The following is a 27,153-nucleotide window of genomic DNA, read 5'->3' on the forward strand; positions in this document are numbered from 1 at the left end:
CAAATTTTGGACACTCGCAACGCCACCTACAGGGAGAATTACGAAACTGTGCCGTTTCTCCATACATTTTGACGATTTTTCCCATACAAACTTCATGCCCGAGTATCAATGGGTTAATGTTGACCGATTTCGCTCAAATTTTGCACAGAGGTTTAGAATACCCTAGGGATCAGTTTTCGGCTTGTGGAGCTGGGGGTCATTTTTTCTGGGCACCCTATGTACAGCCATCCCTCATATTCGGAACGGTTTACAGATCGGCCAATGTTCAAAAAATCATAGCAAATCGATAATTGAATTTAATGATTCGCTTTTACCTTCATTCGAAAGCTTTTCTTGCGATCTTTCGAATGCTGTACCGAACAACTGCAAATTTAACTTTTATATCAAGTTTTTGAAGAAAAGCTTTGACCCTTGAAATCCACAAATTCGGAACACTTTTTTCTTACGGATGTAAACAAACTTTGGATCTCTCCAGGAGTACATATTTGTAACAAAATAATGACTTCACACACTACAACCAGTGAAACTCAAGCTTAGTGATGTTTTATCCATGGTCTGATAACTTTTTTTGTGAAAATATCAGTTAAATTCAGGTGTTCCACAATTGTGGGAGGCACAATAATATCCCACAATCATGGAACAGGCAATTTGGAGGCAGTGTTTTGCTGCTCAGGATAAAATAGTCTTGAAATGAAGTTTTTTGTTCAAAAAGTACTACTTTTACTAGTGAAATAGCAAGAGAATGTCCAAATAAAGGTCCTAAAAATAGTAGGGTCGACAGAAAAGATGCATTTGGCATGTTATTGATAAATTATCACAAAAGTGTTCCGAATTTGTGGGTGTTCCGAATATGTGGGATGACTGTAACCATTTATTAGAATCGATGTTTATTCAAGAAATATCTTGACACTGGGAACAAAATCCTGCACATTTTATGGTTTCGAAATTTTATATTTGAGAAACCTTGCTAAATTAAAAGTAAAGAAAACTTTATGTAAGAATTCATAAATCAATTAGATTTTCCTGTAAATCTAATATTAGTCTGCACTAGAATTCAAACAAAAACATATTTGAAGCATAAAAAAATTAAGATTGAAAAAACATGAATTATTGAAATGTTTGAATATTTTTTATTGAATATCTTTATTTTGAAATGATTAAAATTGAGCATGAGCATGAGCATGAGCATGAGAGATCACCCATGGTTGCCCCTCCGTTGCTGAACAGAACCGTAATATCCTTTCAGCCCTACTGATCATAGGCTTCGACGATCAAATGGTGTTTCCCTTATCAACAGCATGTATGAATGCGCCGAAAAGATAAAACACCATGATTGCTAAAGCTAGATCAATTGCGAATAGGTAACAGTCATTGGCCACCAACGGCGCCCGCCATGTCAGTTTGTAGACCTCGATTTTAAGGGACGGGAATGTTAGTTAGCGCAGGTTGCTACTAGGGCAGCTGATTTACTCTGTGCTTACACCCCACGAGCGCCAGGAACCTGAAAAGTTGTTAGTAGGATAGGGTATTTGGTCAGGATTCATCATAGAAGATGATGATGCGACCCAAAATCAAAGTGTTTTTGAAAGGTATAAGGTATTATTCTCAAGGCAAGCAATCGGATGCTGCGGATGAGACATTTCCCGTTTATCTGTTGTTAAATTTTGAATGAAGTTGTTTTATCTTAGACAGCCGGCTGTGGAAAGATAAAACCAAAACGATATGTAATTAAAGGGTAAAATATTAACCTCAGTATGTTAATTTGGAGCGGTTTACATACTTGATTATTAAATTAAACGTATGACGTACGATCGGGATAGTCTGCGACGCTATAGAAATAGCGTGAATAATCACGTTGAGATAATACTTATCACCTTGCCTTACGAGCTGCGATGCTAAGGAAAAGTCTAGTCACGTGTACTAAAAATTCACACTACAAAACGAAACAAAATCTATTGATATCGCGACATCGTGGAAACAAAATTAACAAAATCAATGACCGGTCTTGAATCAAAAACGCGTCGTTGACGCAATTTCTAAAAATGAGCGAATTTTAACTGCAAAATACCCTAAATTCTATAAAAACCGTCATGAAACGAGCTCGCCCGAAATTAACTATTCATTTCAAATGTACCGCTTTCCTGTAAAATCGCCCGCGCATCGTATCAAGAACAATAACAAAAAAAAATCAAACGCGACGGCCGCGACGCAAATCGGCAGAGAGCACAGAACCGGGTGTCAAATCAGAAGACTCCATTAAATACAACGAGGTAAACAAACGAACCGACAGCGACGAAAATCAAACGCGACGGACACGACGCGAACCGACTGACCCTACGGCGATACATATTTATATTTAAAAAACATTATAAACGCGGATACACACACTCTCTCTCTCTCTCTCTCTCTCTCTCTCTCTCTCTCTCTCTCTCTCTCTCTCTCCCACGCGCACACACACACACGCACACGACATGAAACGAACTCACCCGAAGATCTTTTCACAAGTGCTTGTTTCGCCATCATTCACAACATTGTGGCAAGTAAACCCTACCCTCAGACCACATTTTTGACTTAGTCAAAACTCCAACTAAAGATCAACATGCTCTTCTTTTTTAAACATCATTCATTCTCAAAAAACACTTATGTTTTCACTCAGACTATTTGATCCCGATATGTCACACACTTTTTATGTAAAATCACTACCATTTCTTTTCTGTTTCCATTCCATCTCTACAACCGTTTCGAAAAATAGATCTCACTGCTTAACATAATGAAGCACAAATCTGTTTCGCATCGAGATGGCCAATTGAATGATTTTGTAAGCACCCCCAACGCACTACGTGGGCAGAGCATGTCGTACACCCGCTCATCATATTGGAATAATAGCAACAACAAAAACAAAAATGTTTGGGCAATTAAAACTCTTTGAAAATGAAATTAACTGGATGCACTGCACTGCTGATGTGTCGTGGTAGCAACGGTTTCTCGTTCTCTCCCCCTTGTAACCACCATCGCACGACCACAACTGAACGGCACTGAGTATCATCGGTTTTCTTCCACACTGCCGAAAAAATAACCGTAGCAGATTTTCCCTTCATCGTGCGCTCTCAGCGCTCTCTCGCACTCTCTTTTCCATTTCCTTCATCTGGCCTGTGTTTGTTTGTTTTGACGCCACTGGAGTGGACTTGGCATCGCCTGTCAAGCGCACACTCGCACGTCCGCAACCGAACGCACACATTCGACCGTGCACTACAAAGCACACAGGAAAAGGTAACATGAACCAATACAACCATGTGTTCGCCGTCTTCACACACGGCATTCTTGTGATTGCTCTCTGCTTTTTGCTCTTTTCCATATTTCGGTTTGCTTTTTCGCCCGCTACTTATTCTGATACACCAAACACAACGCGCACTATTATTTTCCTTATTTTATTTTTTATAACTCACAGCACTAGAATTTCTTGCAGATTCTATTTTAAAACTTAGGTCCAAGGACCACCCTAAACCTCGAGCTTCTCTCTGTCAGGCCCTCATGTGCAACACGCACACACGAGCACTGAAGGCAGACACCAAGACAACTGCAATGCTCTGAAAACGCCAAATCATTTCGTCGACGCCATTCCAGGAGCCAAAAATATTTTGACCACAAAACACTTGAAATCCACAATTTGCTCAAAAACTTCATTATTTCCGTATTCACGAACAGATTCCGCGTCGATTGACACCACTTTCGAACCAAAACTCGCTTTTTAGCAGCACAAAATCTAGAAACAAACGACCGCGATTTTAGACTCGACTGCATCCAGCAAGTGTTGCCAGACCTCCCCTATATTTTGAAATGATTAAAATTTATTTTTTATAAAAAATTAGGATTTTTAGCATTAATTATTTTATTATTTTTATTGTAAATCTAATCTTAGTATGAATTTTGCTACAAGAACCATATTTTACATTCAAATGAAAATAACAAAAAATGTCCTGTATACGGAGACTCTTAAAACTCCATCCAAAAAATGCTCAAGAAACAGTCAAGAAAAGATTTACGGAAAGATTTAGCTTTAGCGGTACGCAGCTGAAAAGGAACAGAACAAAAATGGCTTTGGATTTTTTTCGGGTGCAATATGTGTTGATGAGATTTTGATTTGTTTATTTAAATGCGACTGAGAATAACGTGTGAAAAAAATGTATTCGCTAAAATAATATTGAAGAATTGCCACATGAAGCCGGCTGTCAAAATGCTGAATCTTAAAATGCCGAATATGTTAAGAATGAATTTAGTTTTTTGCTCAGAATTAAGTTTAAAATAAGAGAAAAGTCATTACAATAATCAATGGGACAATAATGGTATTTTTAAAATTTTGATATTTTTTAATATTAATTATTTTATTTATGTTTTGGTTTATGTTTTTTGTTCTATTGATTTTTTTTAAATTATTATGTTTAATTGTTATTATAAATTTTGTGATTTTTTTATTATTGTTATTTTTGATTTCTGGCTTTTCTTTGTCTTATACCAAAATATTTGAAATCTAAAATTTAGAAATTTAAAAGCAGTAAAATTTTTAAATTCTCAATTAGACCGTTGCAAATATTATTCTAAACTTTATGTTACTAAACTCTGGCCAAAGTCGAAAGGGTAGAGCAAACAATGAAAAATATAAATATTTAAATTACAAGCCATTGGTTTATCATTTTAAAAGTGTTTCAAAACCTCACTTTAAACCAGTACAGTTGTTTTGCATCATTAGTTTTCAAAATATCTAGTTACTGGCGAAAAGCTTTTTTCGTGAAAAAAAAAACTTGCCGCGGTTCAACGAAATGTTACAAAAATTTTAAATATTTTTAAACGAGCTCAAACATGTCGTACATGATTATCAACGCAGAAAAAAAAACATTTCAAATGTGTTGTCACTGCTCCTAAAAGGACTTAATCGAAATAAGTTATGAATACAAAAATAACTGTTTTCAGTTGATTAGACTTCCATTTCCATTGAAGCTGTGAAGCTATTTAAAAAAAAATTGCATTTGCCCTCTGCCCCTTTTGAAAGGGTGGCAACATAAACTTTGGAAAATATTTACAATAAAATACAATTTAAAAAAAATAATAAAGAAATTTTTAAATCTTCAAAATGGAAATTCTAATCCATAAAATCAAAAAAATTTAAATGAAAAAGTTTAAAAATGAATATCAGAAATTTAACAATTTGAAAATGATGTTTAATTAATTTAATTGCAGAGTTTTTGAATCCAAGCTATAATTTTCTTTTTTTGACATTTTGAATATTTTTATCATTTTATTTCTTGCTTCAAAAATCGCAAGCTCATGCACAAAGCGAAAATTAGTTGATAATAAAGATTCACTTAGTTGATCTTTCGATTTTTGAAACATTAAATAAAAATTGGAGAGTTGCCACGGTGGAAACAAATAAATGTGACCAAAAGTAAGCATTTTGGACGAGTGGTTTCGGGAAAAAGGATTACGAAAAAGTAATAAAAATTACACACAGATATTTCTTAAGCATTTTTCTGTAAGGTCTCAGATATGTAACTAACCATATTCTAAAAACCAAAAAGATAATATTAGATGTGTATTTCTGATAATAGTCGAAATTAGATTTTTAAAACAAAATCTGAATTTTGTATAAATTATGGCATATTTTGAAAATTGTAGAAAAAATCATTTGTTAATAGTATGAAGGTCCTCAAAAAGATAAGGGATTTTAATGCAAATAAAGAAGGGTTATTAATTTTGCAGTCCAAATTCGACAAGTCGATTATCCAAAAGTTCGAAGGACTTCGGATAATCGAATCATGACCAAATTGAAATCGTTTTTTTATTTGCTTGCTTTTAACATCAAATTCGGCATCTGCAACCACATTTGAGTTAGATTTGAACAATATTTCTTGGCCACCATTTTGGCCGCCAATTTGAATCTAAAAATTCTAAATTATTTTATGTTTCTTCAGGGGTCATACTTAAGTTCGAGCCTTCTATCGGATGGGGAAGTAAAACGTCGGTCCATTTGCGTAAAAGAGATTTTGGGTGGCTCACCACACATAACCTTCGGACGCCTAGAAATGAGCAGAAACTTGCAACAGAGACCACAAAAGACCCGGGGGTCGTTAAAGTGGATTACTTTTTTTTTTACTTATGTTCGACTATCATAATTAAGACAACGAGATTTAAGGATTTTTGCTAAAAAATTATTAGCTTCCGAAAATGGCAATTTTTGCGCAACATAACAGGAGGTGCATTGCCAGGCAAGCTAGCACAGACATGAGTTTAAAAATTAACTATTTCTATGTAGCCCCGGATATTGCTATTTTCGAAGGCTAATAACTTTTTAGCAAAAAACCCAAAAAATAAGGTGTCTTCGGGAAAGTTTTTCCAAATTTAAAGAAGATATTAGTTATGAAAATTGGTAAGAACTGGGTAGTTATTGCGCCTTCCACAGGTCAAAAACTGAAACAGTTGCTTTTCTCCATACATTTTGACGATTTTTCCCAAACTTGGTGGTCAGTGGTCATAAAAAGCTCAAATTTGGAACTTAGGCTAGTGATCAATCTTTGATTTTAGGGGGTAGCCTCGAGAAAGCCCAGATTTGGACCACCCTAACCAATGTAATGATAAAACTATGGGATAAATGAAATGTGACTGAATGGATCGATGTTCAAATCTGCAGCTCAATTTTTAAATATTGGATCCATAATCTACGAAAACTGAGCTCGGCAATGGACAGGCAAATTACTTCGTTTGATTAATCTATTCTTGATTCTCTATCTTACAAATTATTTCTGTGGAGAGAACACATAATCATTATTTTGAGATTTTTTTAAGGTAGTACAATTTAAAAAAAAAATGGGAAAAATTTCAGGGGGGGCTGCAGCCTGGCTACGGGTCTGCTGCCAGTGATTTTTGCCGGACTTCAATTTCATTGTCTTGCAGTTTATTGATGGATGAAGTGAGGGCCCTCACTTCATCGTGGACTGCTAAAATTATGTCCGAGGGGCATTTTTCTGCTGAGGCAATTGTTTTAATTATGTCATCCCGGTGGGATGACGTAATTTCCTGGATACGGCAAAATGATTCAGCGAGTTTTTGATTCTGGTCCGAGGTGGTGTCTTCAAATGCTTTTCTGACTTCGTTTAAGGGGAAGTCCATTGCCGGTGCCTGTGTTAATACTGCCGAAAGTATTCGACTTGCGATTTCTGCAGATTTCTTAATTTCTTCCTGCAGGCCTATGATTTTATTATGCAGTTCATTAAGGGCTTCTTGGTTTGTCTTGTCATTGGTCTTGATGTGAGTCAAGATCATATGACTGCTTTCTAAATGATGCTGCATTATTTTTCTAATATCGATTTCCATATGTAGGTTATTTCGACAAAGGCTGCATATAGGAAGTACATGTAGTTGCAAGTCGTCTTCGGAGCCACGCTTGAAATTTTCGATTACAAATGCCGAACAGTTCCAGAGGTATTGTTGGTCAAAGGGTGAAGAGCACGTCGGCACATAGCACTGCATTTTGCTTACGTTTGTTAATAAGTGCACACGCGACGCGCGACAAAAAATAAATAAGTTTACGTTTACGTTTGTGGACTGGGTCAGTGAAGGTAAATAAAAATAAGGTGTAGAGCGAATTAAAAAACGCGTCCGTCCGGTAAAAAGACTCAACTGCAACGAATATGCAATATAAAAATTTGACTGGAGGCGCTCCTACGACTTAAAAAAATCATGCAAATTCTCGATATGAAAATTGAATGGAGGCGCCCCTACGACTTCAAAAAAATCATACAAATTTTTTTGCTATGAAAATTTGACTGGAGGCGCCCTTATGACTTAAAAAAATTCTGCAAATTCTCGATATGAAAAATTTGACTATAGGCGCCCCTATGACTACCAGATTTTTATGAAAATTATGAAAATTTAACTGGACGCGCCCCTAAGACTTAATTTTTTTTCAATACGAATATACAATATAAAGATTTGACTGGAGCGCCTCCAGATGGTCCCCTACGTCTTAAAAATATCATGCAAATTCTCGACATTTAAAATTAGTTGCGTTGCTAGATTTGGTAACTCGCTCCCAACTGGGGCGTTACGTTTTAGTTTAGTAACGCATCCCACATTAACTGGGCAGCCCGACGGCGGTTCGCTGGCAGACCACCAAACCGCTCTGGTGATCCGCCAGCGTTTGATTTTTTTTATCGCGACGTTGGTCCGGCAGCGACTCACCCCGGGGTCACCCAGGTTTGCCTTGAAATGTTTCACCCGCCGTTCATCCGCCCCACATACGCCGTTTTGTATGGTTCAACCGCCCCTATAGGATGGTCCGCTAGCGGGTCGCCCTCGATACGCCTCCCATATAAAAGTTCATCCGCCTAAAAAGCCCCAACCGCCGTGGCTCGCCCTCGACCCACCTTTCATATACGGTTCGTCCGTCCCTATAAGATGGTCCGCCAGCGGGTCACCCCCGATCAGCCCCCTATATAAAGTTCATCCGCCCAAAATGCCCCAACCGCCTTGGCCCGCCCTTGATGCGCCTCTCATATACGGTTCGGCCGCCCCTGTAGGTTGGTTCTCCAGCGAGTCGCCCCCGATCCGCCCCCTATATAAAGTTCATCCGCCTAAAAAGCCACAACCGCCTTGGCTCGCCCTTGATGCGCCTTTCATATACGGTTCAGCCTCCTCTGTAGGTTGGTCCGCCAGCGGTTCGCCCCCGATCCGCCCCCTATATAAAGTTCATCCGCCCAAAAAGCCCCAACCGCCTTGGCTCGTCCTTGATGCGCCTTTCATATACGGTTCAGCCGCCCCTTTGGGATGGTCCGCCAGCGGTTCGCCCCCGATCCGCCCCCTATATAAAGTTCATCCGCCCAAAATGCCCCAACCGCCTTGGCCCGCCCTCGATTCGCCTTTCATACTTATTTCATCCGCCCAACCAGAATACCCGTTCAGGTTCCTTCAGGATTCTGATACCGTAAACTGGGGTGACTTTGATAGCCTGGGGTGACATTGATAGAAATTTGATTTGGCTACTAATTTTGATACATCCAATGTAACGGTCGCATTTTTGCATATATGTTCGATAATAAGCTATCCCTTAATGCTTACATACCGTAAACCGAGGTGACTTTGATAGGATTTCAATTTGTTTTTAGAATATATTCCAACAGGTAAGGTTTTTCTCAAGATTATTATTTTTAAAACATAACCACACAAAGTCCATGCACTATTTCGGAAAAAAAGTTTTTTCAATAATGTTTAGAAAAATAGTTACCGTAATCTGGGGTGAATCGGGACTACAATCTGAATAGGGACAGCAGTTTATAGAGCACTTAAAGCTTTTAAATAAGGAAATGGATGTACATATTTTGTTGGCCTGAGTCTGTTCTAACCGAAACCAACCAGAAAAATCAAAATATTGTGTTCCAACATGGTTAAAACTGCTGTCCCAATTCGCCCCATGTGTCCCGATTGACCCCAGTTTACGGTACGCTAAAAATTCTTAGTTTTAATTCCGGGGTGACTTTGATAGTAATAGTTTTTCTTGTTTAAATCATATTTAAGATGTTCAAACTTTATTTGTACGCTAAATGTACCATCACTAAAGTAGCTGATATAGTTTTTAAGAAAAAAAAAAATCTATGTTTATATTTAGTTAACTAAGTGTATAAGCTTTTTAGCAAAATACATATAAATTTTAGGTAAAATTGTTAAAAAGTCGGAATTTTGCCTGAGATTTGTTAAAACTAGTTTTGTTTGTAAAATTATCGATTTATATTGCATTTTATACTGAATTCGAAGCACGAATCACAAGTTTTCACATTTTACATGAAATTTGTTCAACTGAAATTACCTATAAATTTGGAAAAAAATTTAAATTGTGTTTCAAAAACGCATATTATTTATTATTTACAAACTTTTTTAATCTTCTCCTAGTGGAAAATTGTCCAAAGAATCCGAAAATGCATTCCGTTTTCCGATTAAAAATCATGTTCATTGAGAAAATCAAGACACTTTGAGAAGTTTAAAATAATTACTTTCATCAACATTTTCTTAACTATAGTTAACTAACTATTTAAACTTGTCAACTTTGAACACATCTCTACCACGGTCAGTATGTTTCTAAACCATTCGTTACGTAATTTAATTGTACTCTTCATTTTGCGGAAAATTCACCCCGTTTTACGGTACTCAATATTCTCAAAAATGTTTAGATATTAATTTGACGGACATTTGAAAAACCTATCAAAGTCACCCCGGGCTATCAAAGTTACCCCAGTTTACGGTAGTGTTTTTTCAAGTTCATCTAAAACTGAAAAAAACACAAATTGCCTTATATAGAATTGCAGATCTTTGTAGATGTAGAAAACAAAAATATGAAGAAAAAAAACATAATTTTCAACATAATTTTGTTCTCAATACATCTACGTGCGTTGTTAGTTCACTGAGGTGAAATGATGAAAAAAATAAAGAAACAAAATAATATATTGATTAGCAAACTTGATGCGAAGATTTTTCATTTCCTGGAAATAAAAATAATTCTTAAACTAATTCTTAAAAACTAAATTATTTTAAATGTTCATGTATTATTGTTACTTCCATATAAACAGGCAACGTATTGACCCAAGTAGCACTCATAACTTGTCGACTGTTGAATAACAGTTAGACAGCTGTTTTGGATCAACATACGTGAAAAAATGTCAACGTTAGTTAAATAACCGTTTGCTTCACTACTTGTATAACTGACCTATGTAACTCATGATATGTGTGCCATACAAGTGTTAAAACACAGTCAACTTCACTCTTTTCCAACTTTTACACACAACATAGGGAATATGCACTCGCTCCTAACTCCATCCAATTTGCTGATTTACACTGTTTAAACAACTTATTTTGGAACAACTTCGATAGAAACTTGCTTGCTCACTTCCGTTTGAGGTATTTATCACTTGATTTCAGTCGAAAACGCTTTTTATGAGCTGTAATTAAACGTCAAAATGCTGATATGCCAAGATGCTGTTCCCTCATCTGCAATGTTTTCCTCGAAAACAGTTTGTTGAATAAGAATAATATTACACTGTTTGCCACACTGCTTATCTAACATTGTCATGTGACGGCATCTTCTGAAAAATGGGCGTGGCCAACCATTCTATAAATAACCTTAGGTTTTCTCGCTAACAACACAAATGTTCTCGGAGAATAGATTTTATAACGGATGCTCAACATACATATTCAACTTGACATTGCGAGTTGTTAGGTGGTGTAAATTTGTACATGAGGAATTCAGAGTTTCAATAATGATTATTTATTTATTGAAGATTACAGTAGTTTTGATTGTTGACCGATTAATTTGTAAACATATCGCTGGTAAAAGCTACAAAAATTATCAGCTTATAGAGTTTATGATAGAGAAAACAATAAATCAAAATCATACCGATTTTCAATATTACTCCGTGGTACGGTAATCGAAATGACAGTTAAAACGGTTTGTTATAACAAAGTTATATAGTGTAGTTATATCAACTGACTTGAAACAAACTTATATAACTTCAACAGCCTTCGTTGGAGTTAAGTTCTTTAGCTTACAAAACAGACAGCAGCCTTCTTATTGACGCTTGGGCCAGCTTGTTTACTATGAAGCCCCGTGGAGAGATGTGGAAGCGCGCCTGGACCTGCCGTGGAGAACAACAAGTCGTCGAAGTCATCGGATCGAATCTTGAGAATGAGGAAGTTCATCAAAAAAGGAAAATCTAAAAGTTCGCCGTGCAAGGAATTTTCACACTTCACGTAGACTGCGCGCCACGATTGTTTTTCTTTTTTTACATTCAATTTCGAATTATTTTAAATAAATCAGGCAGAAACAAGCGTACTTTTTATTAGCTTCGTCGTTGATTGAAATTCTAATAAGAAATGTTTGTTTACATGTATGTTAGTCAACGGTTAGACAGCTGTTTTCAAACTAATTTTCCTTTTCAGTGTGCGCTTTGATTTGACAGCACAGCCGTAAACCACGCCTCCTTTTTTTCGTTGAATCTCTTGTTAGCTAGCACAGTGTTGTCAAATACAATTGTACAACTTACTCTGATAATTTGCATCTTGTTCTGGCAAGTTATACAACAGAAAAAAGTGCGCTTTTTCCAGCTCACAGGAGTTGTAGAACAAGTTGTGACAACCAGACGGATTGGTTATACAACCAGTTAGGAAATACGTTTATCTGACAAAGTGTGTTGCTTGGGGAATGTTAACAATTCATACTCTAATCTAAGCAAACACAAGCGCAGCTAATCCAAAGAAAGTATCCTAGTAGATTACACCCCATGTTCTTTCTTGTCATTCAATTTGATCATATATTGTATGGGGGAATGGTAGATATGAATATAAAAATAAATCTTACAGCGAAAAGATAAATACAAATAAGCAGTAATTTTAAAGATGATTCCGGGAAGCTGCAAAATAAACAACTATAATTAAAAAGACAAATGCTCCAGATGGTTCCATTGCTGAAAGAAAAGGAATAGGATAAGGAAGGATATAAACATTTAAATAAATCATCTAGTGAATAGATAAATGTAGGCATTACAATTGAAGAAGATTCCCGAAAGCTAGAAGAAGAATAATTATATTTTAAAGAAAAATTCTTCAGATGGTTGCTATTGCTATTTCAGTAACTGTCGTTAGTTCATGAAATTTGATCATATATGGTATGGAGGAATGGTAGAAAAAAGGACAAGGAATAGGAATGATATAAACATTCAAATAAATCAAATGAAGAATAGATAAATACATATAAGCGGTTCATTTATAAATGATCCAGGAAGCTGTAAAAAAAAATTATACACAATTTTAAATGATACTGTTGCCACTGAACTGATAATTGAAAATAATTGAAATTACTTCCTACCCACGTCCTGCACAATGCACACCTAAAAAACGTCAAACAAAAGAAAGACAAAAATCGTTGCTGCACCACTAATTGCCTCCACTGCTGGCACTGAACCCGCAACATTAACTTTATTTGAGTAAACATTGGCACAAAATCCGCTTTTTAAATGCCACCTCGATACTCTTCAAGAGGTTTCCCTGGAAAAGATATACTTTTTACCAAAATGTATGCCAAATTTCCATACAAACATACAAAAAAGAACAAATCAAATCATAACAACAATAAAACATATCAAATTTTAAGTATTCCAAATGATTGCACATCTGCCAACAATATTTATAAGAGGTGTCACATAAATTACACCAACAATAACGATTATTCTTGCAAAACAACCTTCAATCACCATTTCAAACGCACTTTCAACTGTTTGTTTACATAAGTAAACAATCTAAACAACACAACACTTCTCCCAACACAAACTTAACAACGAAAATCAGCAGCCGCCGATTAAATAACAACAGCCACCGAAGCTCGTTGAAAACTGACTGAAATGTCAAATTCGAAATAAATTCCTTCAGATGCAAACCGCCACGGCAATTAGCCTTTGGCTCGCCGCGGCGATTGAGGGGCGAACGATATTGAAACATTTCAGCGATCAGTTTGAACCGCCCAGGCGATGCGCCCATGGCACGCCAAGGCGGTTGGAGGGCGGACGAAATTGAAAAATTTCAAATGTCAAATTTCAACCGCCCAGGCGGCCCGCCCTCGGTCCGCCAGGGCGGTTCTAGGGCGGACCACACGATCAGTAACGGCCGCCGATGCGTAACGTCCACACTGAGTTAATGTGGGAAGACACGCACCAAATTAGGGAAACTTTGCTTTTGATCGTCGCCACCTATGGGAGGATAGCAGAAACCCTATTTTGCACCGTTTCGTTCGAAATAAATGACAAATTTAAACAAATTGTGTTCGGTTTGAAATTAAAACCAATTGGGAAGCATCTCCTGTGTAAATTTTTTGAAGCTCAATTTGTCCTTGAAAATTAACAAGAAAGAGAGCAAAATGAAAAAGTCTTTTGTAGTAAAATTTGGGAGAAAACTAAGATTGCCCGTTCGTACAAGCGATGAAGACTGACTCTCGTACACTTTGGCAGAACTCGTGACACGCGCAGGCGCTCAACCGTACGCCTGAGCCGGTAACGCCTCGCCTCGCCTCACACGCTTCAAGAATCGGCCCGCCTTCGCCGATCGGTCCAGCCGACATCGGACCGGAATTGTCGACACATCGTGGGAGTACCGCAACAAACCGCAAGTAACGAACTCCATAGGGACGGTTAGGAACCGGATAGGGAAATAGGGACGTTTAGCGGTCAGAAGGTGTAGGGAAAAAGGATTAAGATCACACCTGGACTGAATTTGAATTGTCCACGCAAAAGATGGAGGTTTTTTAGCTTGGCTTTTCCTCCAAATAAAAAAATATAATCAAAACTACAAAAGTTTCTGGCCTCAGTTTTTTTTTCATTTAATCTGAGAGATAATATTTAAACTTTATTCTTTTCTTTTAATACAAATACATACAAATTTAGTCGGTCCTTAGTGACTTTGGGTCGAAGTCAGTTGGTAAATCATACTCAAATATCGCAATAATTCAGTTCTACAAATAAATACACAAATATCGGCTCAAATCTTGGTTTTCTTTCACAATTTTCAATAGTACAAAATCTTAGTTTTCGGTCTTTTGGGTTAGTTTGATGAACATTTTGGTTGGTGCCACTCCATTTTAGCCTGCCCGAAGAGAGAGTTTCTAGCCGGACCTCCAACTGCGACAACAGCCTTCCGTTTGGAAGTGGCGCTTAAGCTGTTGAACGTTTCGTGTGCAACGCAGAATCGTTACATCCGCTTACAAAGCGGACAACGTAACCATTCGGCTAAGCACTGACACCGGCAAGTGAAACAAGAACAGAAATTATGAAACGTCTGTGCACTTTATTTATTATTCATAATCTGACAGTAGACAACTTCGTTTTCTTCTTTGTTTTTTTGACTTGTGTGTAATCAATGTTGCACTATAAAATGCGTTGCATACAATCTTGCATCAAAGAAACTAGAGTGTGCAGGGTACACTTGGCGGCGCCACCATCGCGGCTGAAAATACTTGACTTAAAAATATAGAATACCGTCATCTGGGGTGAATCGGGACTACAGTCTAAATAGGGACGGTAGCTCAAAATTTCGAAAGGAAATAAATCTAGATTATTATTTTTCAAAAAGGTCCTATTAACATATGAAACACAATAGCGCATAGAATTGCAACCCATTGATAGTCAGTCATTGGTCAGATGTCGTTCATGAGAATGTTTTGTGCAGTGATTGGATGGTTTAGCGTTCTGTAAAAGTAGACCATCATGATTTTGGAAGTGGCGGATGCTACACAGCCCAGCTCCTTTCAACGTATTTTGGTTTGAATTTTTACACACGTTTTTCAATGATGTTTGTTCAATTATGTACATTTGTTCTCTGTGGTAAAGGGTTGACACATTGGTAGAACAAAAAAACATGCAGAACATGCAAACAAAGAAAAAAAACTCTAAATTTAAAAAGATCGTTCGTTGGATTAAAAGTTCGCGTTGGTGAATATTCGTAGAAAGTTCAAACTTTTTAATTTAAAAGTTGGAAAGTTGTTGATACTACCTTGCATTTCTGGAACAAAATCGTTGTATCGGTAAAAGTTTTTTGCTTTTAATTTAAGAAGAAACTTTTTATGGCATGAATAAATAACATTTAACATTACTGTGATGATTTTCGAAAAATGTGATGGATTTTATTTCAATATTTTAATATTAAAACAGTTGCTTCCGTTTTTTGTATTCAACGCATCTGCTCATGGTAGGCAAACTTCCGCGTCCAAGCTGAACCGATTCTTACGGTACGCCACCGGTCACGTCCGAAGGCCCCATGCTGAGTAGGTTACGGATGGACGTTTCGTTGGGCAGCAACATCGCGGCCTTCATTTTGGAGCGCGACAGCGTTGTAGAGAACAGGGTGGTCTCGTTGCCGGCCATCATCAGGACAGGCTTGGAGGTGTTGGCCATTGGTTGTTGATTCGGGAAGGGAAGTCGACGTTTTTCGGCTGGGAAGTAAAGCGCCTGAACGGATAGTTCCCGATCACTTCGTCCTCCTTCGAGAAAGACACAGATGTTCCAACTCGCCGTCAAAGTTCATCCCGCCGAAGCTGCGTTTGTGGGCGGTAGTTGCTGAAAGAGTTTGAAAGTAAATGAAATTGGTGAGACACTGAACACATTCTCAATACTCACCGGTGACTTCTTCGGTATTCCAGGTAGATGTTCTTGATCAGGTTCGTCGGATCTCGCTCCAACCTCTGGAAGTAATCCGAGTACGTCAACTCCAGGACTTGCGGCTTTCGTACAGACGGTCCATCCAAAACTGGTGCAAAGTGTTCTTCTGGATGTTTAGGTAATAATCGTCAAACATGTCCCGCAACGAGAAATGTACTGCGGACCCTCAGGACATCCCACACCGAGGGGCGCGACAATAGTAAAAAAAATCAATAATTTAATTAATTAACTGCTGAAATTAATTAATTAACGAGATATTAACGATTGTTTACGATCAAAACATCGCCACCTCTTTTTCCACCACATTGATTTGACAGTTTGACATTGCGAGCGTTGTTGTTGTTGTGTTGGGTGCAATTTGTTTGTCGCCGAAAAGTCGATCTTGCGGGAATGCTTTCTCCCGGTGATGGTCCATCGTGAGATCACTCCGGTGGACATTCCGGAGGCGGAGACACTATATTGGTGCAATAGTTGGAGGCAGTGGCGGGGGCCGGCTCATCGGTCGCAAGAATAACTACAACCGAGGTGGTTGCTACAACAATCGCGACGGCGTTGGCAGTGGTGGACATCCGGATCAACAGCAGCACCTGCAGCAGGAGTTGTTTGCCTAGGTGAGCGTTTGATTGCGGCAGGTGATTGTATCACTAACTTCGGTGAAACGTGTGCACAATCCGGCAGGTTTGCTCCTTTTTTTATGTGTACATAATTGATACTCGTTTCAGGATCATTTGCCAACCAATGAGTTTCCGAAAAGTGGTAGTGACAGCCTTCCCGTCGGCAAACCTTCAACGATGATGTTCCGCAGCAGCAACACCACCACCAGCAACGGGTGGCAACTGGCATAATGGTTCTCGGGCGGTCCCAGAGTTTTCTTGATAACCGTCAGCCGAAAAATGACTCTAGCAGGAAACCCTGGCCAACGGGGGTGGATTTGCGGTGGATACAGGAACCGATGTGGGTGGGTAGAGGCTGGAATGACTGCGACGGAAGGATCAGTCTACTCCCAAACTCGCCAACGCGCCGGACGATCGGAAAAAGGCCCGGTAGTTAAAGGTACTCAACGGCCGTTCGAATATCGCATCAAGGTGACCAGAATATGGTGAATAAAATTGCTTTGAAATATAAACTAAGGTTTAAAATAACTTGTATTTATTTACAACAATGGTGTTCGCGTACGCTTCGTACTCCCCGGAGCGATTCAGCCTGCCATCGTGGTGCTGCATCTTTTTCTGGTTCTGCTGGTAATTTTGCAGTTTTTGGGCTGCTGCTGACAGGGATTCTGACCCTGTTGCTGCTGTTGATGATAACGGTGGTGATTCAACACCGGATGATTTTACTGAACCTCCTGAACCAGCCGCTGGTTTAAGTGCAACGGCGGCAACCATTGAACGGCCCGAGCGGTTTAGGCTTTCAGGATTTTTGTGATATTTACTTGTAGAGTCAAAACAGATCAGTAAACTTCACTTATTTGTATATTACACTTTTTGAAGATTTCATTTTTGCGGTAACACTCTCAACTTTTACGCGCACGATCACATCACTCAACTTTTTGTTGCTAATTTCATTAAGACTTTCGTCGAGCCAATTCTCTACGTTGAAGCCAGACTTGTCCTCCAGACCTCTTCGCCGAGCCATGCCAGACCCCGAACTCCTAAGTCCCGGGTGGACTCTTCACTGCGACTAAGTCTCGACGGACTCTTCACGGCGGCTAAGTCCCGGGTGGACTCTTCACAGCGGCTAAGTCCGGCGGACTCTTCACAGCGGCTAAGTCCCGGCGGACTGCGGCCTCCACCGCTAAGTCCGGCTGGACTGGGGCCTCTGCTACTGGTGGCTGCTGGCGGGTCCGGCTGGTCTGGGGCTTCTTCAGGATCTGGAACTGGACTGGGCTTGAACTGGCTGGAACTGACTGGAACTAACTGGAACTAACTGGAACTAACTGGAACTAACTGGAACTAACTGGAACTAACTGCCCTCCTCAAGAATTTTGGGGTTTTTATAGTCAGTCCCCGAAAACTCTACTAAATTTTGTTCTGCTAAAAGTGGTCCGTTTCGATGAGAAGCATCGATGAACCTCATGAATTAAATTATGCAGACCTCTGCAATTCTTCATGACTTTCCGTATGGTGTAGTGAGTACACCTCAAAATCGGAAGTCATGGGTTCGAACCATTGTCGTGAAACTTTAAATTATGTTATTGGAATATCAAAATTATGTTTCTAAAACATTCTCAAAAATGTTGGTCAATAATGAGAAGGTCCAATTCTCCATTGAACAAACATGCCAATGAATTTGGTTAAGCCAAACCCTCAATTTCCCCTGTAGAATAACATCGCACATTCATAATTGAAAGCTTAACCATTTTTTTGATTGCCTAACAATTGGCGAAATTTAATAAAGGGCTCTTCAGGTGAGGATGACTCATGATCCACACCTGTACATAAGCTTAATTATTTGTCGCGCAACGCGAGTCGACGGGTTGAATTACACAGCGTAACAAAATATTTTTTTTATTTTTTGGCAGCACGAAAAAAAATGCTCCTCTAGGGATCGGCTTCCCGAACAAAATGCAACCTGGCGCATATTTTTATTGTTATCCTAACTCGAGATATTCAATGCAGAAGTTTTGCATATGAATCACCCCCCGTCGGAAAATATTTTTTATTTTGTTTTCTCTGTAACTTTTGATCAATTAGGTCTTTTTGGACGCTTCCGGTGTCATTCGACGGTAAATTGTTAGAAAAACTCAAGATTTGGTCCCATTAGCCGGTTCCCGTAACCGGTTCCGGAGGAAATCCGGAATATTGGCCAAAACTGTGCAAAAACTTCAAAATTTTGAAGTTTTTTGCTCTTAATGCGAAGTGAACGCACTATAGCATGAAACAATCCATACAAACTAAAAAAATGTTGGTCCCAGCATGTTTGAAGGTGTTGAATGGAAAAGGTGGCCATTGAGAACCGGTTCCGGTCAATCCGGATCCGGAAACTCCGGAAAAAATTAAGCAATATTTTCACAATTCCAATGTGTCAGACAGATATAAATAAAAGTGTTGTTGAAGCATTCTTTGCTACTTCATATTCATATTACCACAAAAACATGGCCAAGTGGCCAATGGGAACCTGCTCTGAATGTTCCGGATCAGGGAACCTGTGGAAATTATATTTTTTTAATTAATTTTATGAAGCAGTTTTTATTAAGAAATTTTCAAGGTTTCTGGAAAAAATATGAATTAATCCGAAATCAGAATCAGAAATGTGGCCAAGTGGCCAACGGGAACCCGTTCTGAATGTTCCGGATCAGGGAACCAGTGGTCACTTGAAATGTGTATTAATTTAAAATAGCATAATTTAATTAGGAAATTTTCTAGTTTTCTAGAAAAATCAGAATTAATTAAAATCAGAATCAGAAATATGGCCAGGTAACCAACAGGAACCCGTTTTAAATGTTCTGGATTAGGGAACCAGTGAACATTTGAAATTTTTATCAAGTTTTCAAAAAACATATTTAGATTAATGAAATTTAAAAATTCCTGTAAAAATTAAGAACATATTCGATATCAGAATTAGAAATATTGCCAAGTGGTCTACGGGAACTCGTTCTGAATGTTTTGGAGCATGTTACCAGAGGAAACTTGAATTTTTAATTAATTTAAAAAACTTGACTTTTTTTGTTTATTTTATAAAGCATATTTTCATTAAGAAATTTTTTAGATTTCTAGAAAAATCTAAATTTATTTGAAATCAGCATTAGAAATGTTGCCAAGTGGCCAAGTGACTGGTCACAATTTTTATTAATTTAAAAAATTTAGTGGTTTATTTGAAATCAGAATTAGAAATGTTTCCAAATGGCCAACGGGAACCCGTTCTGAATTTTCCGGATCAGGGAACCAGTGGTCACTTGAAATGTTTATTAATTTAGAATAAAGCATATATTAATTAAGAAATTTTCTAGTTTTCTAGAAAAATCAGAATTAATTCAAAATCAGAATCAGAAATGTGGCCAGGTGACAAACAGGAACCCGTTTAAATTGATCCGGATTAGAGAAAAAGTGAATATTTGAAATTTTTATCAAGTTTTCAAAAACATATTTTGATTAATGAAATTTTAAAATTCCTGTACAAATTCAGAATTTATTTAAAATCAGAATTTAATATTTACGATAGATCAACTATGGTCCCCTTGGAACGAGGTTTAAAGTAAAATACTTTATGTCAAAATCGGCCGTGGAATCAATTTTTCAAAATTGATTTAAAAATCTAATTTAAACCTATTGTGAAAAATCAAAATCAAAAAAAATTATACTTTCGTTGTAAACAAGAATATCACTAATTTTAGTTCAATTTTAGGATTCAAATTAGATCCTATGTTTTGTTACATGAATAATTGTGGTGAGGGAGAAGGAATGTCCAATGTGTTAAAAAAATGACATCCTTTTCCCTCTCCAATAGATTTATCTACGTGTGTAGGTAGGGTCTCGTGGCGCGTTGGTTAGCGGCTTCGGCTGCCGATCCCTAAGTTGCTATGGGGCGCGGGTTCGATTCCCGCCTTATCCTCCTGGCCTTCTATCGGATGGGGAAGTAAAACGTCGGTCCATTTGCGTAAAAGAGGTTTTGGGTGACTCACCACACATAACCTTCGGACGCCTAGAAATGAGCAGAAACTTGCAACAGAGACCACAAAAGACCCGGGGGTCGTTAAAGTTGATTGCTTTGCTTTTTTACGTGCGCATGTATTGCGTATACGTACATGAAAAAGATTGAGTTTAAATTTTGTACCGGCCAGCAAAACAAATGGTGCGCTAGGACCCTATTGTAAACCATAAATGTGAGGAAGGCACCAACCACCTATAGGTGGATTAAGTAACGTTTTTTTTTATAAAGCATATTCTAATTATAAAATTTTCTAGATTTCTAGAAAAATCTAAATTTATTTGAAATCAGAATTGAAAATGTTGTCAAATGGCCAACGAGAACCTGTTCTGACTAGTCACAATTTTAATTAATTTAAAAAAATATATCTATTTTACTGATTTTTTTCAAAGTTTTGGAAAAAATCACAGTTTATTTTAAATCAGATTTAGAAATATTGCCAAGTGGCCAACGGAAACCCATTCTGAATGTTCCGGTTCAGGGAACCAGTGGTTACTTGAAATGTTTATTAATTAAAAAAAGCATATTTTAATAAGGAAATTTTCTAGTTTTCTAGAAAAATCAGAATTAATTAAAATCAGAATCAGAAATATGGCCAGGTAACCAACAGGAACCCGTTTTAAATGTTCTGGATTAGGGAACCAGTTAACATTTGAAATTTTTATCATGTTTTCAAAAACATATTTTGATAAATGAAATTTTAAATTTAAACCACAATCAACCAAACCACAATTAAAATTCCTGTAAAAATTCAGAATTTACTTGAAATCAGAATTAGATGTTGCCAAGTGGTCAACGGCAATCCGTTCTGACTGTTCCGGATCAAGAAACCAGTGGGCATGCAGGGTTGTTATGGGAAAGTCGAAAGAAAATCCGCGCCAAATCCGCGCTGATCGAAACCTCAATCCGCGCGTAATTCACGCCATATAAAAAAAATCGCGACAAACATTCAAGAAACATTATTTCCAAAGAAAAAACTAATACAGAAAGTATTTGATAAAAAAAATTAAACTCGTTTTATGTTTGAAGGAATGATAGCAAAAAATCCTTTTAAAAAATACCTAAAAAGACGTCAAGAAAAATGTCACCAACATAAACTTTTTGCGAATCAGAGGGACACTACAATAATTTTGACCAATATAAACGAAATAGAAAATTATAAACCAATATAAACAAAATTTTAAAATCTAATAAATGAAATTTAACTTCAAAAATATAACCTCAAAAAACCAAAATCTAAAATTTGAATATGATTGAATTTTAGATTTCGAAATTCTAAAAATTCAAAATCTATGAATTTTAATACAGATTGTATTCCATATCCCACATTTAATTTCGAATAATTTCGAAACAAATTGCATTTCCAATATTTGAAATATTTTCTTCCAAAAATTAAAGATTTTAGGAATTTAAGAATGTGAGAATTTAAGAATTTAAGAATTTATGAATTTATGAATTTATGAATTTATGAATTTATGAATTTATGAATTTATGAATTTATGAATTTATGAATTTATGAATTTATGAATTTATGAATTTATGAATTTATGAATTTATGAATTTATGAATTTATGAATTTATGAATTTATGAATTTATGAAATTTATGAATTTATGAATTTATGAATTTATGAATTTATGAATTTATGAATTTATGAATTTATGAATTTATGAATTTATGAATTTATGAATTTATGAATTTATGAATTTATGAATTTATGAATTTATGAATTTATGAATTTATGAATTTATGAATTTATGAATTTATGAATTTATGAATTTATGAATTTATGAATTTATGAATTTATGAATTTATGAATTTATGAATTAATGAATTTATGAATTTATGAATTTATGAATTTATGAATTTATGAATTTATGAATTTATGAATTTATGAATTTATGAATTTATGAATTTATGAATTTATGAATTTATGAATTTATGAATTTATGAATTTATGAATTTATGAATTTATGAATTTATGAATTTATGAATTTATGAATTTATGAATTTATGAATTTATGAATTTATGAATTAATGAATTTATGAATTTATGAATTTATGAATTTATGAATTTATGAATTTAAGAATTTAAGAATTTAAGAATTTAAGAATTTAAGAATTTAAGAATTTAAGAATTTAAGAATTTAAGAATTTAAGAATTTAAGAATTTAAGAATTTAAGAATTTAAGAATTTAAGAATTTAAGAATTTAAGAATTTAAGAATTTAAGAATTTAAGAATTTAAGAATTTAAGAATTTAAGAATTTAAGAATTTAAGAATTTAAGAATTTAAGAATTTAAGAATTTAAGAATTTAAGAATTTAAGAATTTAAGAATTTAAGAATTTAAGAATTTAAGAATTTAAGAATTTAAGAATTTAAGAATTTAAGAATTTAAGAATTTAAGAATTTAAGAATTTAAGAATTTAAGAATTTAAGAATTTAAGAATTTAAGAATTTAAGAATTTAAGAATTTAAGAATTTAAGAATTTAAGAATTTAAGAATTTAAGAATTTAAGAATTTAAGAATTTAAGAATTTAAGAATTTAAGAATTTAAGAATTTAAGAATTTAAGAATTTAAGAATTTAAGAATTTAAGAATTTAAGAATTTAAGAATTTAAGAATTTAAGATTTTAAGAATTTAAGAATTTAAGAATTTAAGAATTTAAGAATTTAAGAATTTAAGAATTTAAGAATTTAAGAATTTAAGAATTTAAGAATTTAAGAATTTAAGAATTTAAGAATTTAAGAATTTAAGAATTTAAGAATTTAAGAATTTAAGAATTTAAGAATTTAAGAATTTAAGAATTTAAGAATTTAAGAATTTAAGAATTTTAGAATTTAAGAATTTAAGAATTTAAGAATTTAAGAATTTAAGAATTTAAGAATTTAAGAATTTAAGAATTTAAGAATTTAAGAATTTAAGAATTTAAGTATTTAAGTATTTAAGAATTTAAGAATTTAAGAATTTAAGAATTTAAGAATTTAAGAATTTAAGAATTTAAGAATTTAAGAATTTAAGAATTTAAGAATTTAAGAATTTAAGAATTTAAGAATTTAAGAGTTTAAGAATTTAAGAATTTAAGAATTTAAGAATTTAAGAATTTAAGAATTTAAGAATTTAAGAATTTAAGAATTTAAGAATTTAAGAATTTAAGAATTTAAGAATTTAAGAATTTAAGAATTTAAGAATTTAAGAATTTAAGAATTTAAGAATTTAAGAATTTAAGAATTTAAGAATTTAAGAATTTAAGAATTTAAGAATTTAAGAATTTAAGAATTTAAGAATTTAAGAATTTAAGAATTTAAGAATTTAAGAATTTAAGAATTTAAGAATTTAAGAATTTAAGAATTTAAGAATTTAAGAATTTAAGAATTTAAGAATTTAAGAATTTAAGAATTTAAGAATTTAAGAATTTAAGAATTTAAGAATTTTAAGAATTTAAGAATTTAAGAATTTAAGAATTTAAGAATTTAAGAATTTAAGAATTTAAGAATTTAAGAATTTAAGAATTTAAGAATTTAAGAATTTAAGAATTTAAGAATTTAAGAATTTAAGAATTTAAGAATTTAAGAATTTAAGAATTTAAGAATTTAAGAATTTAAGAATTTAAGAATTTAAGAATTTAAGAATTTTAGAATTTAAGAATTTAAGAATTTAAGAATTTAAGAATTTAAGAATTTAAGAATTTAAGAATTCAAGAATTTAAGAATTTAAGAATTTAAGTATTTAAGTATTTAAGAATTTAAGAATTTAAGAATTTAAGAATTTAAGAATTTAAGAATTTAAGAATTTAAGAATTTAAGAATTCAAGAATTTAAGAGTTTAAGAGTTTAAGAATTTAAGAATTTAAGAATTTAAGAATTTAAGAATTTAAGAATTTAAGAATTTAAGAATTTAAGAATTTAAGAATTTAAGAATTTAAGAATTTAAGAATTTAAGAATTTAAGAATTTAAGAATTTAAGAATTTAAGAATTTAAGAATTTAAGAATTTAAGAATTTAAGAATTTAAGAATTTAAGAATTTAAGAATTTAAGAATTTAAGAATTTAAGAATTTAAGAATTTAAGAATTTAAGAATTTAAGAATTTAAGAATTTAAGAATTTAAGAATTTAAGAATTTAAGAATTTAAGAATTTAAGAATTTAAGAATTTAAGAATTTAAGAATTTAAGAATTTAAGAATTTAAGAATTTAAGAATTTAAGAATTTAAGAATTTAAGAATTTAAGAATTTAAGAATTTAAGAATTTAAGAATTTAAGAATTTAAGAATTTAAGAATTTAAGAATTTAAGAATTTAAGAATTTAAGAATTTAAGAATTTAAGAATTTAAGAATTTAAGAATTTAAGAATTTAAGAATTTAAGAACTTAAGAACTTAAGAATTTAAGAATTTAAGAATTTAAGAATTTAAGAATTTTTTCAAAAAAAATTAAAAAAATCAGTAAAATAATTTTTTTTTAAATAATAAAAATTGTGACTAGTCAGAACAGGTTCTCGTTGGCCACTTGACAACATTTTCAATTCTGATTTCAAATAAATTTAGATTTTCCAAGAAATCTAGAAAATTTCATAATTGAAATATGCTTTATAAAATAAACAAAAAAAAAGTCAAGTGAACACTGGTTCCCTGATCCGGAACAGTTGGCCACTTGGCAACATTTTGATTTCTAATTTTAAATATATTCTAATTTTTACAGGAATTTTAAAATTTCATTAATCAAAATATGTTTTCGAAAACTTGATAAAAATTTCAAATGTTCACTGGTTCCCTAATCCAGAACATTTAAAACGGGTTCCTGTTGGTCACCTGGCCACATTTCTGATTCTGATTTTGAATTAATTCTGATTTTTCTAGAAAACTAGAAAATTTCCTTATTAAAATATGCTTTTTTTAATTAATAAACATTTCAAGTAACCACTGGTTCCCTGAACCGGAACATTCAGAATGGGTTTCCGTTGGCCACTTGGCAATATTTCTAAATCTGATTTAAAATAAACTGTGATTTTTTCCAAAACTTTGAAAAAAAACAGTAAAATAAATATATATTTTTTAAATTAATAAAAATTGTGACCATTCAGAACAGGTTCTCGTTGGCCACTTGACAACATTTTCAATTCTGATTTCAAATAAATTCTTAATTAAAATATGCCAAGTGACCACTGGCTCCCTGATCCGGAACAGTCGGCCACTTGGCAACATTTTTATTTCTTATTTTAAATACATTCAGATTTTTCCAGGGATTTAAAAATTTCATTAATTAAAATATGCATTTTTAAAATTAATTAAAAATTCAAGTTTCCTCTGGTAACATGATCCGAAACATTCAGAACGAGCTCCCTTAGGCCACTTGGCAATATTTCTAATTCTGATATCGACTATGTTCTTAATTTTTACAGGAATTTTTAAATTTCATTAATCTAAATATGTTTTTTGAAAACTTGATAAAAACTTCAAATGTTCACTGGTTCCCTAATCCAGAACATTTAAAACGGGTTCCTGTTGGTTACCTGGCCATATTTCTGATTCTGATTTTAATTAATTCTGATTTTTCTAGAAAACTAGAAAATTTCCTAATTAAATTATGCTATTTTAAATTAATACACATTTCAAATGACCACTGGTTCCCTGATCCGGAACATTCAGAACGGGTTCCCGTTGGCCACTTGGCCACATTTCTGATTCTGATTTCGGATTAATTCATATTTTTTCCAGAAACCTTGAAAATTTCTTAATAAAAACTGCTTCATAAAATTAATTAAAAAAATATAATTTCCACAGGTTCCCTGATCCGGAACATTCAGAGCAGGTTCCCATTGGCCACTTGGCCATGTTTTTGTGGTAATATGAATATGAAGTAGCAAAGAATGCTTCAACAACACTTTTATTTATATCTGTCTGACACATTGGAATTGTGAAAATATTGCTTAATTTTTTCCGGAGTTTCCGGATCCGGATTGACCGGAACCGGTTCTCAATGGCCACCTTTTCCATTAAACACCTTCAAACATGCTGGGACCAACATTTTTTTAGTTTGTATGGATTGTTTCATGCTATAGTGCGTTCACTTCGCATTAAGAGCAAAAAACTTCAAAATTTTGAAGTTTTTGCACAGTTTTGGCCAATATTCCGGATTTCCTCCGGAACCGGTTACGGGAACCGGCTAATGGGACCAAATCTTGAGTTTTTCTAACAATTTACCGTCGAATGACACCGGAAGCGTCCAAAAAGACCTAATTGATCAAAAGTTACAGAGAAAACAAAAT

General features: G+C 34.3%; 1 protein-coding gene and 1 long non-coding RNA gene across 2 annotated transcripts; both read right to left on the reverse strand.

Moving 5' to 3' along the window:
* Positions 1 to 3,988: 3,988 nt before the first annotated feature.
* LOC120428920 (uncharacterized) lies at positions 3,989 to 10,284 on the reverse strand. Its single transcript, XR_008211830.1, has 2 exons — positions 7,531 to 10,284; positions 3,989 to 7,019 (listed from the first exon to the last, which is right to left on the reverse strand). It is a non-coding gene; the product is annotated as an uncharacterized LOC120428920 (long non-coding RNA).
* A 3,921-nt stretch (positions 10,285 to 14,205) lies between these two features.
* Positions 14,206 to 16,807, reverse strand: LOC128092318 (uncharacterized). Its single transcript, XM_052705953.1, has 3 exons — positions 16,675 to 16,807; positions 16,197 to 16,326; positions 14,206 to 16,086 (listed from the first exon to the last, which is right to left on the reverse strand). Exons 1-3 carry the CDS (start codon positions 16,805 to 16,807, stop codon positions 15,804 to 15,806), a joined length of 546 nt encoding a protein of 181 aa, XP_052561913.1. The 3' UTR covers positions 14,206 to 15,803.
* Between the last annotated feature and the right edge of the window lie 10,346 nt (positions 16,808 to 27,153).

Source organism: Culex pipiens, chromosome 1, assembly GCF_016801865.2.
Source record: "Culex pipiens pallens isolate TS chromosome 1, TS_CPP_V2, whole genome shotgun sequence".
NCBI classification, from domain to species: Eukaryota; Metazoa; Arthropoda; class Insecta; order Diptera; family Culicidae; genus Culex; species Culex pipiens.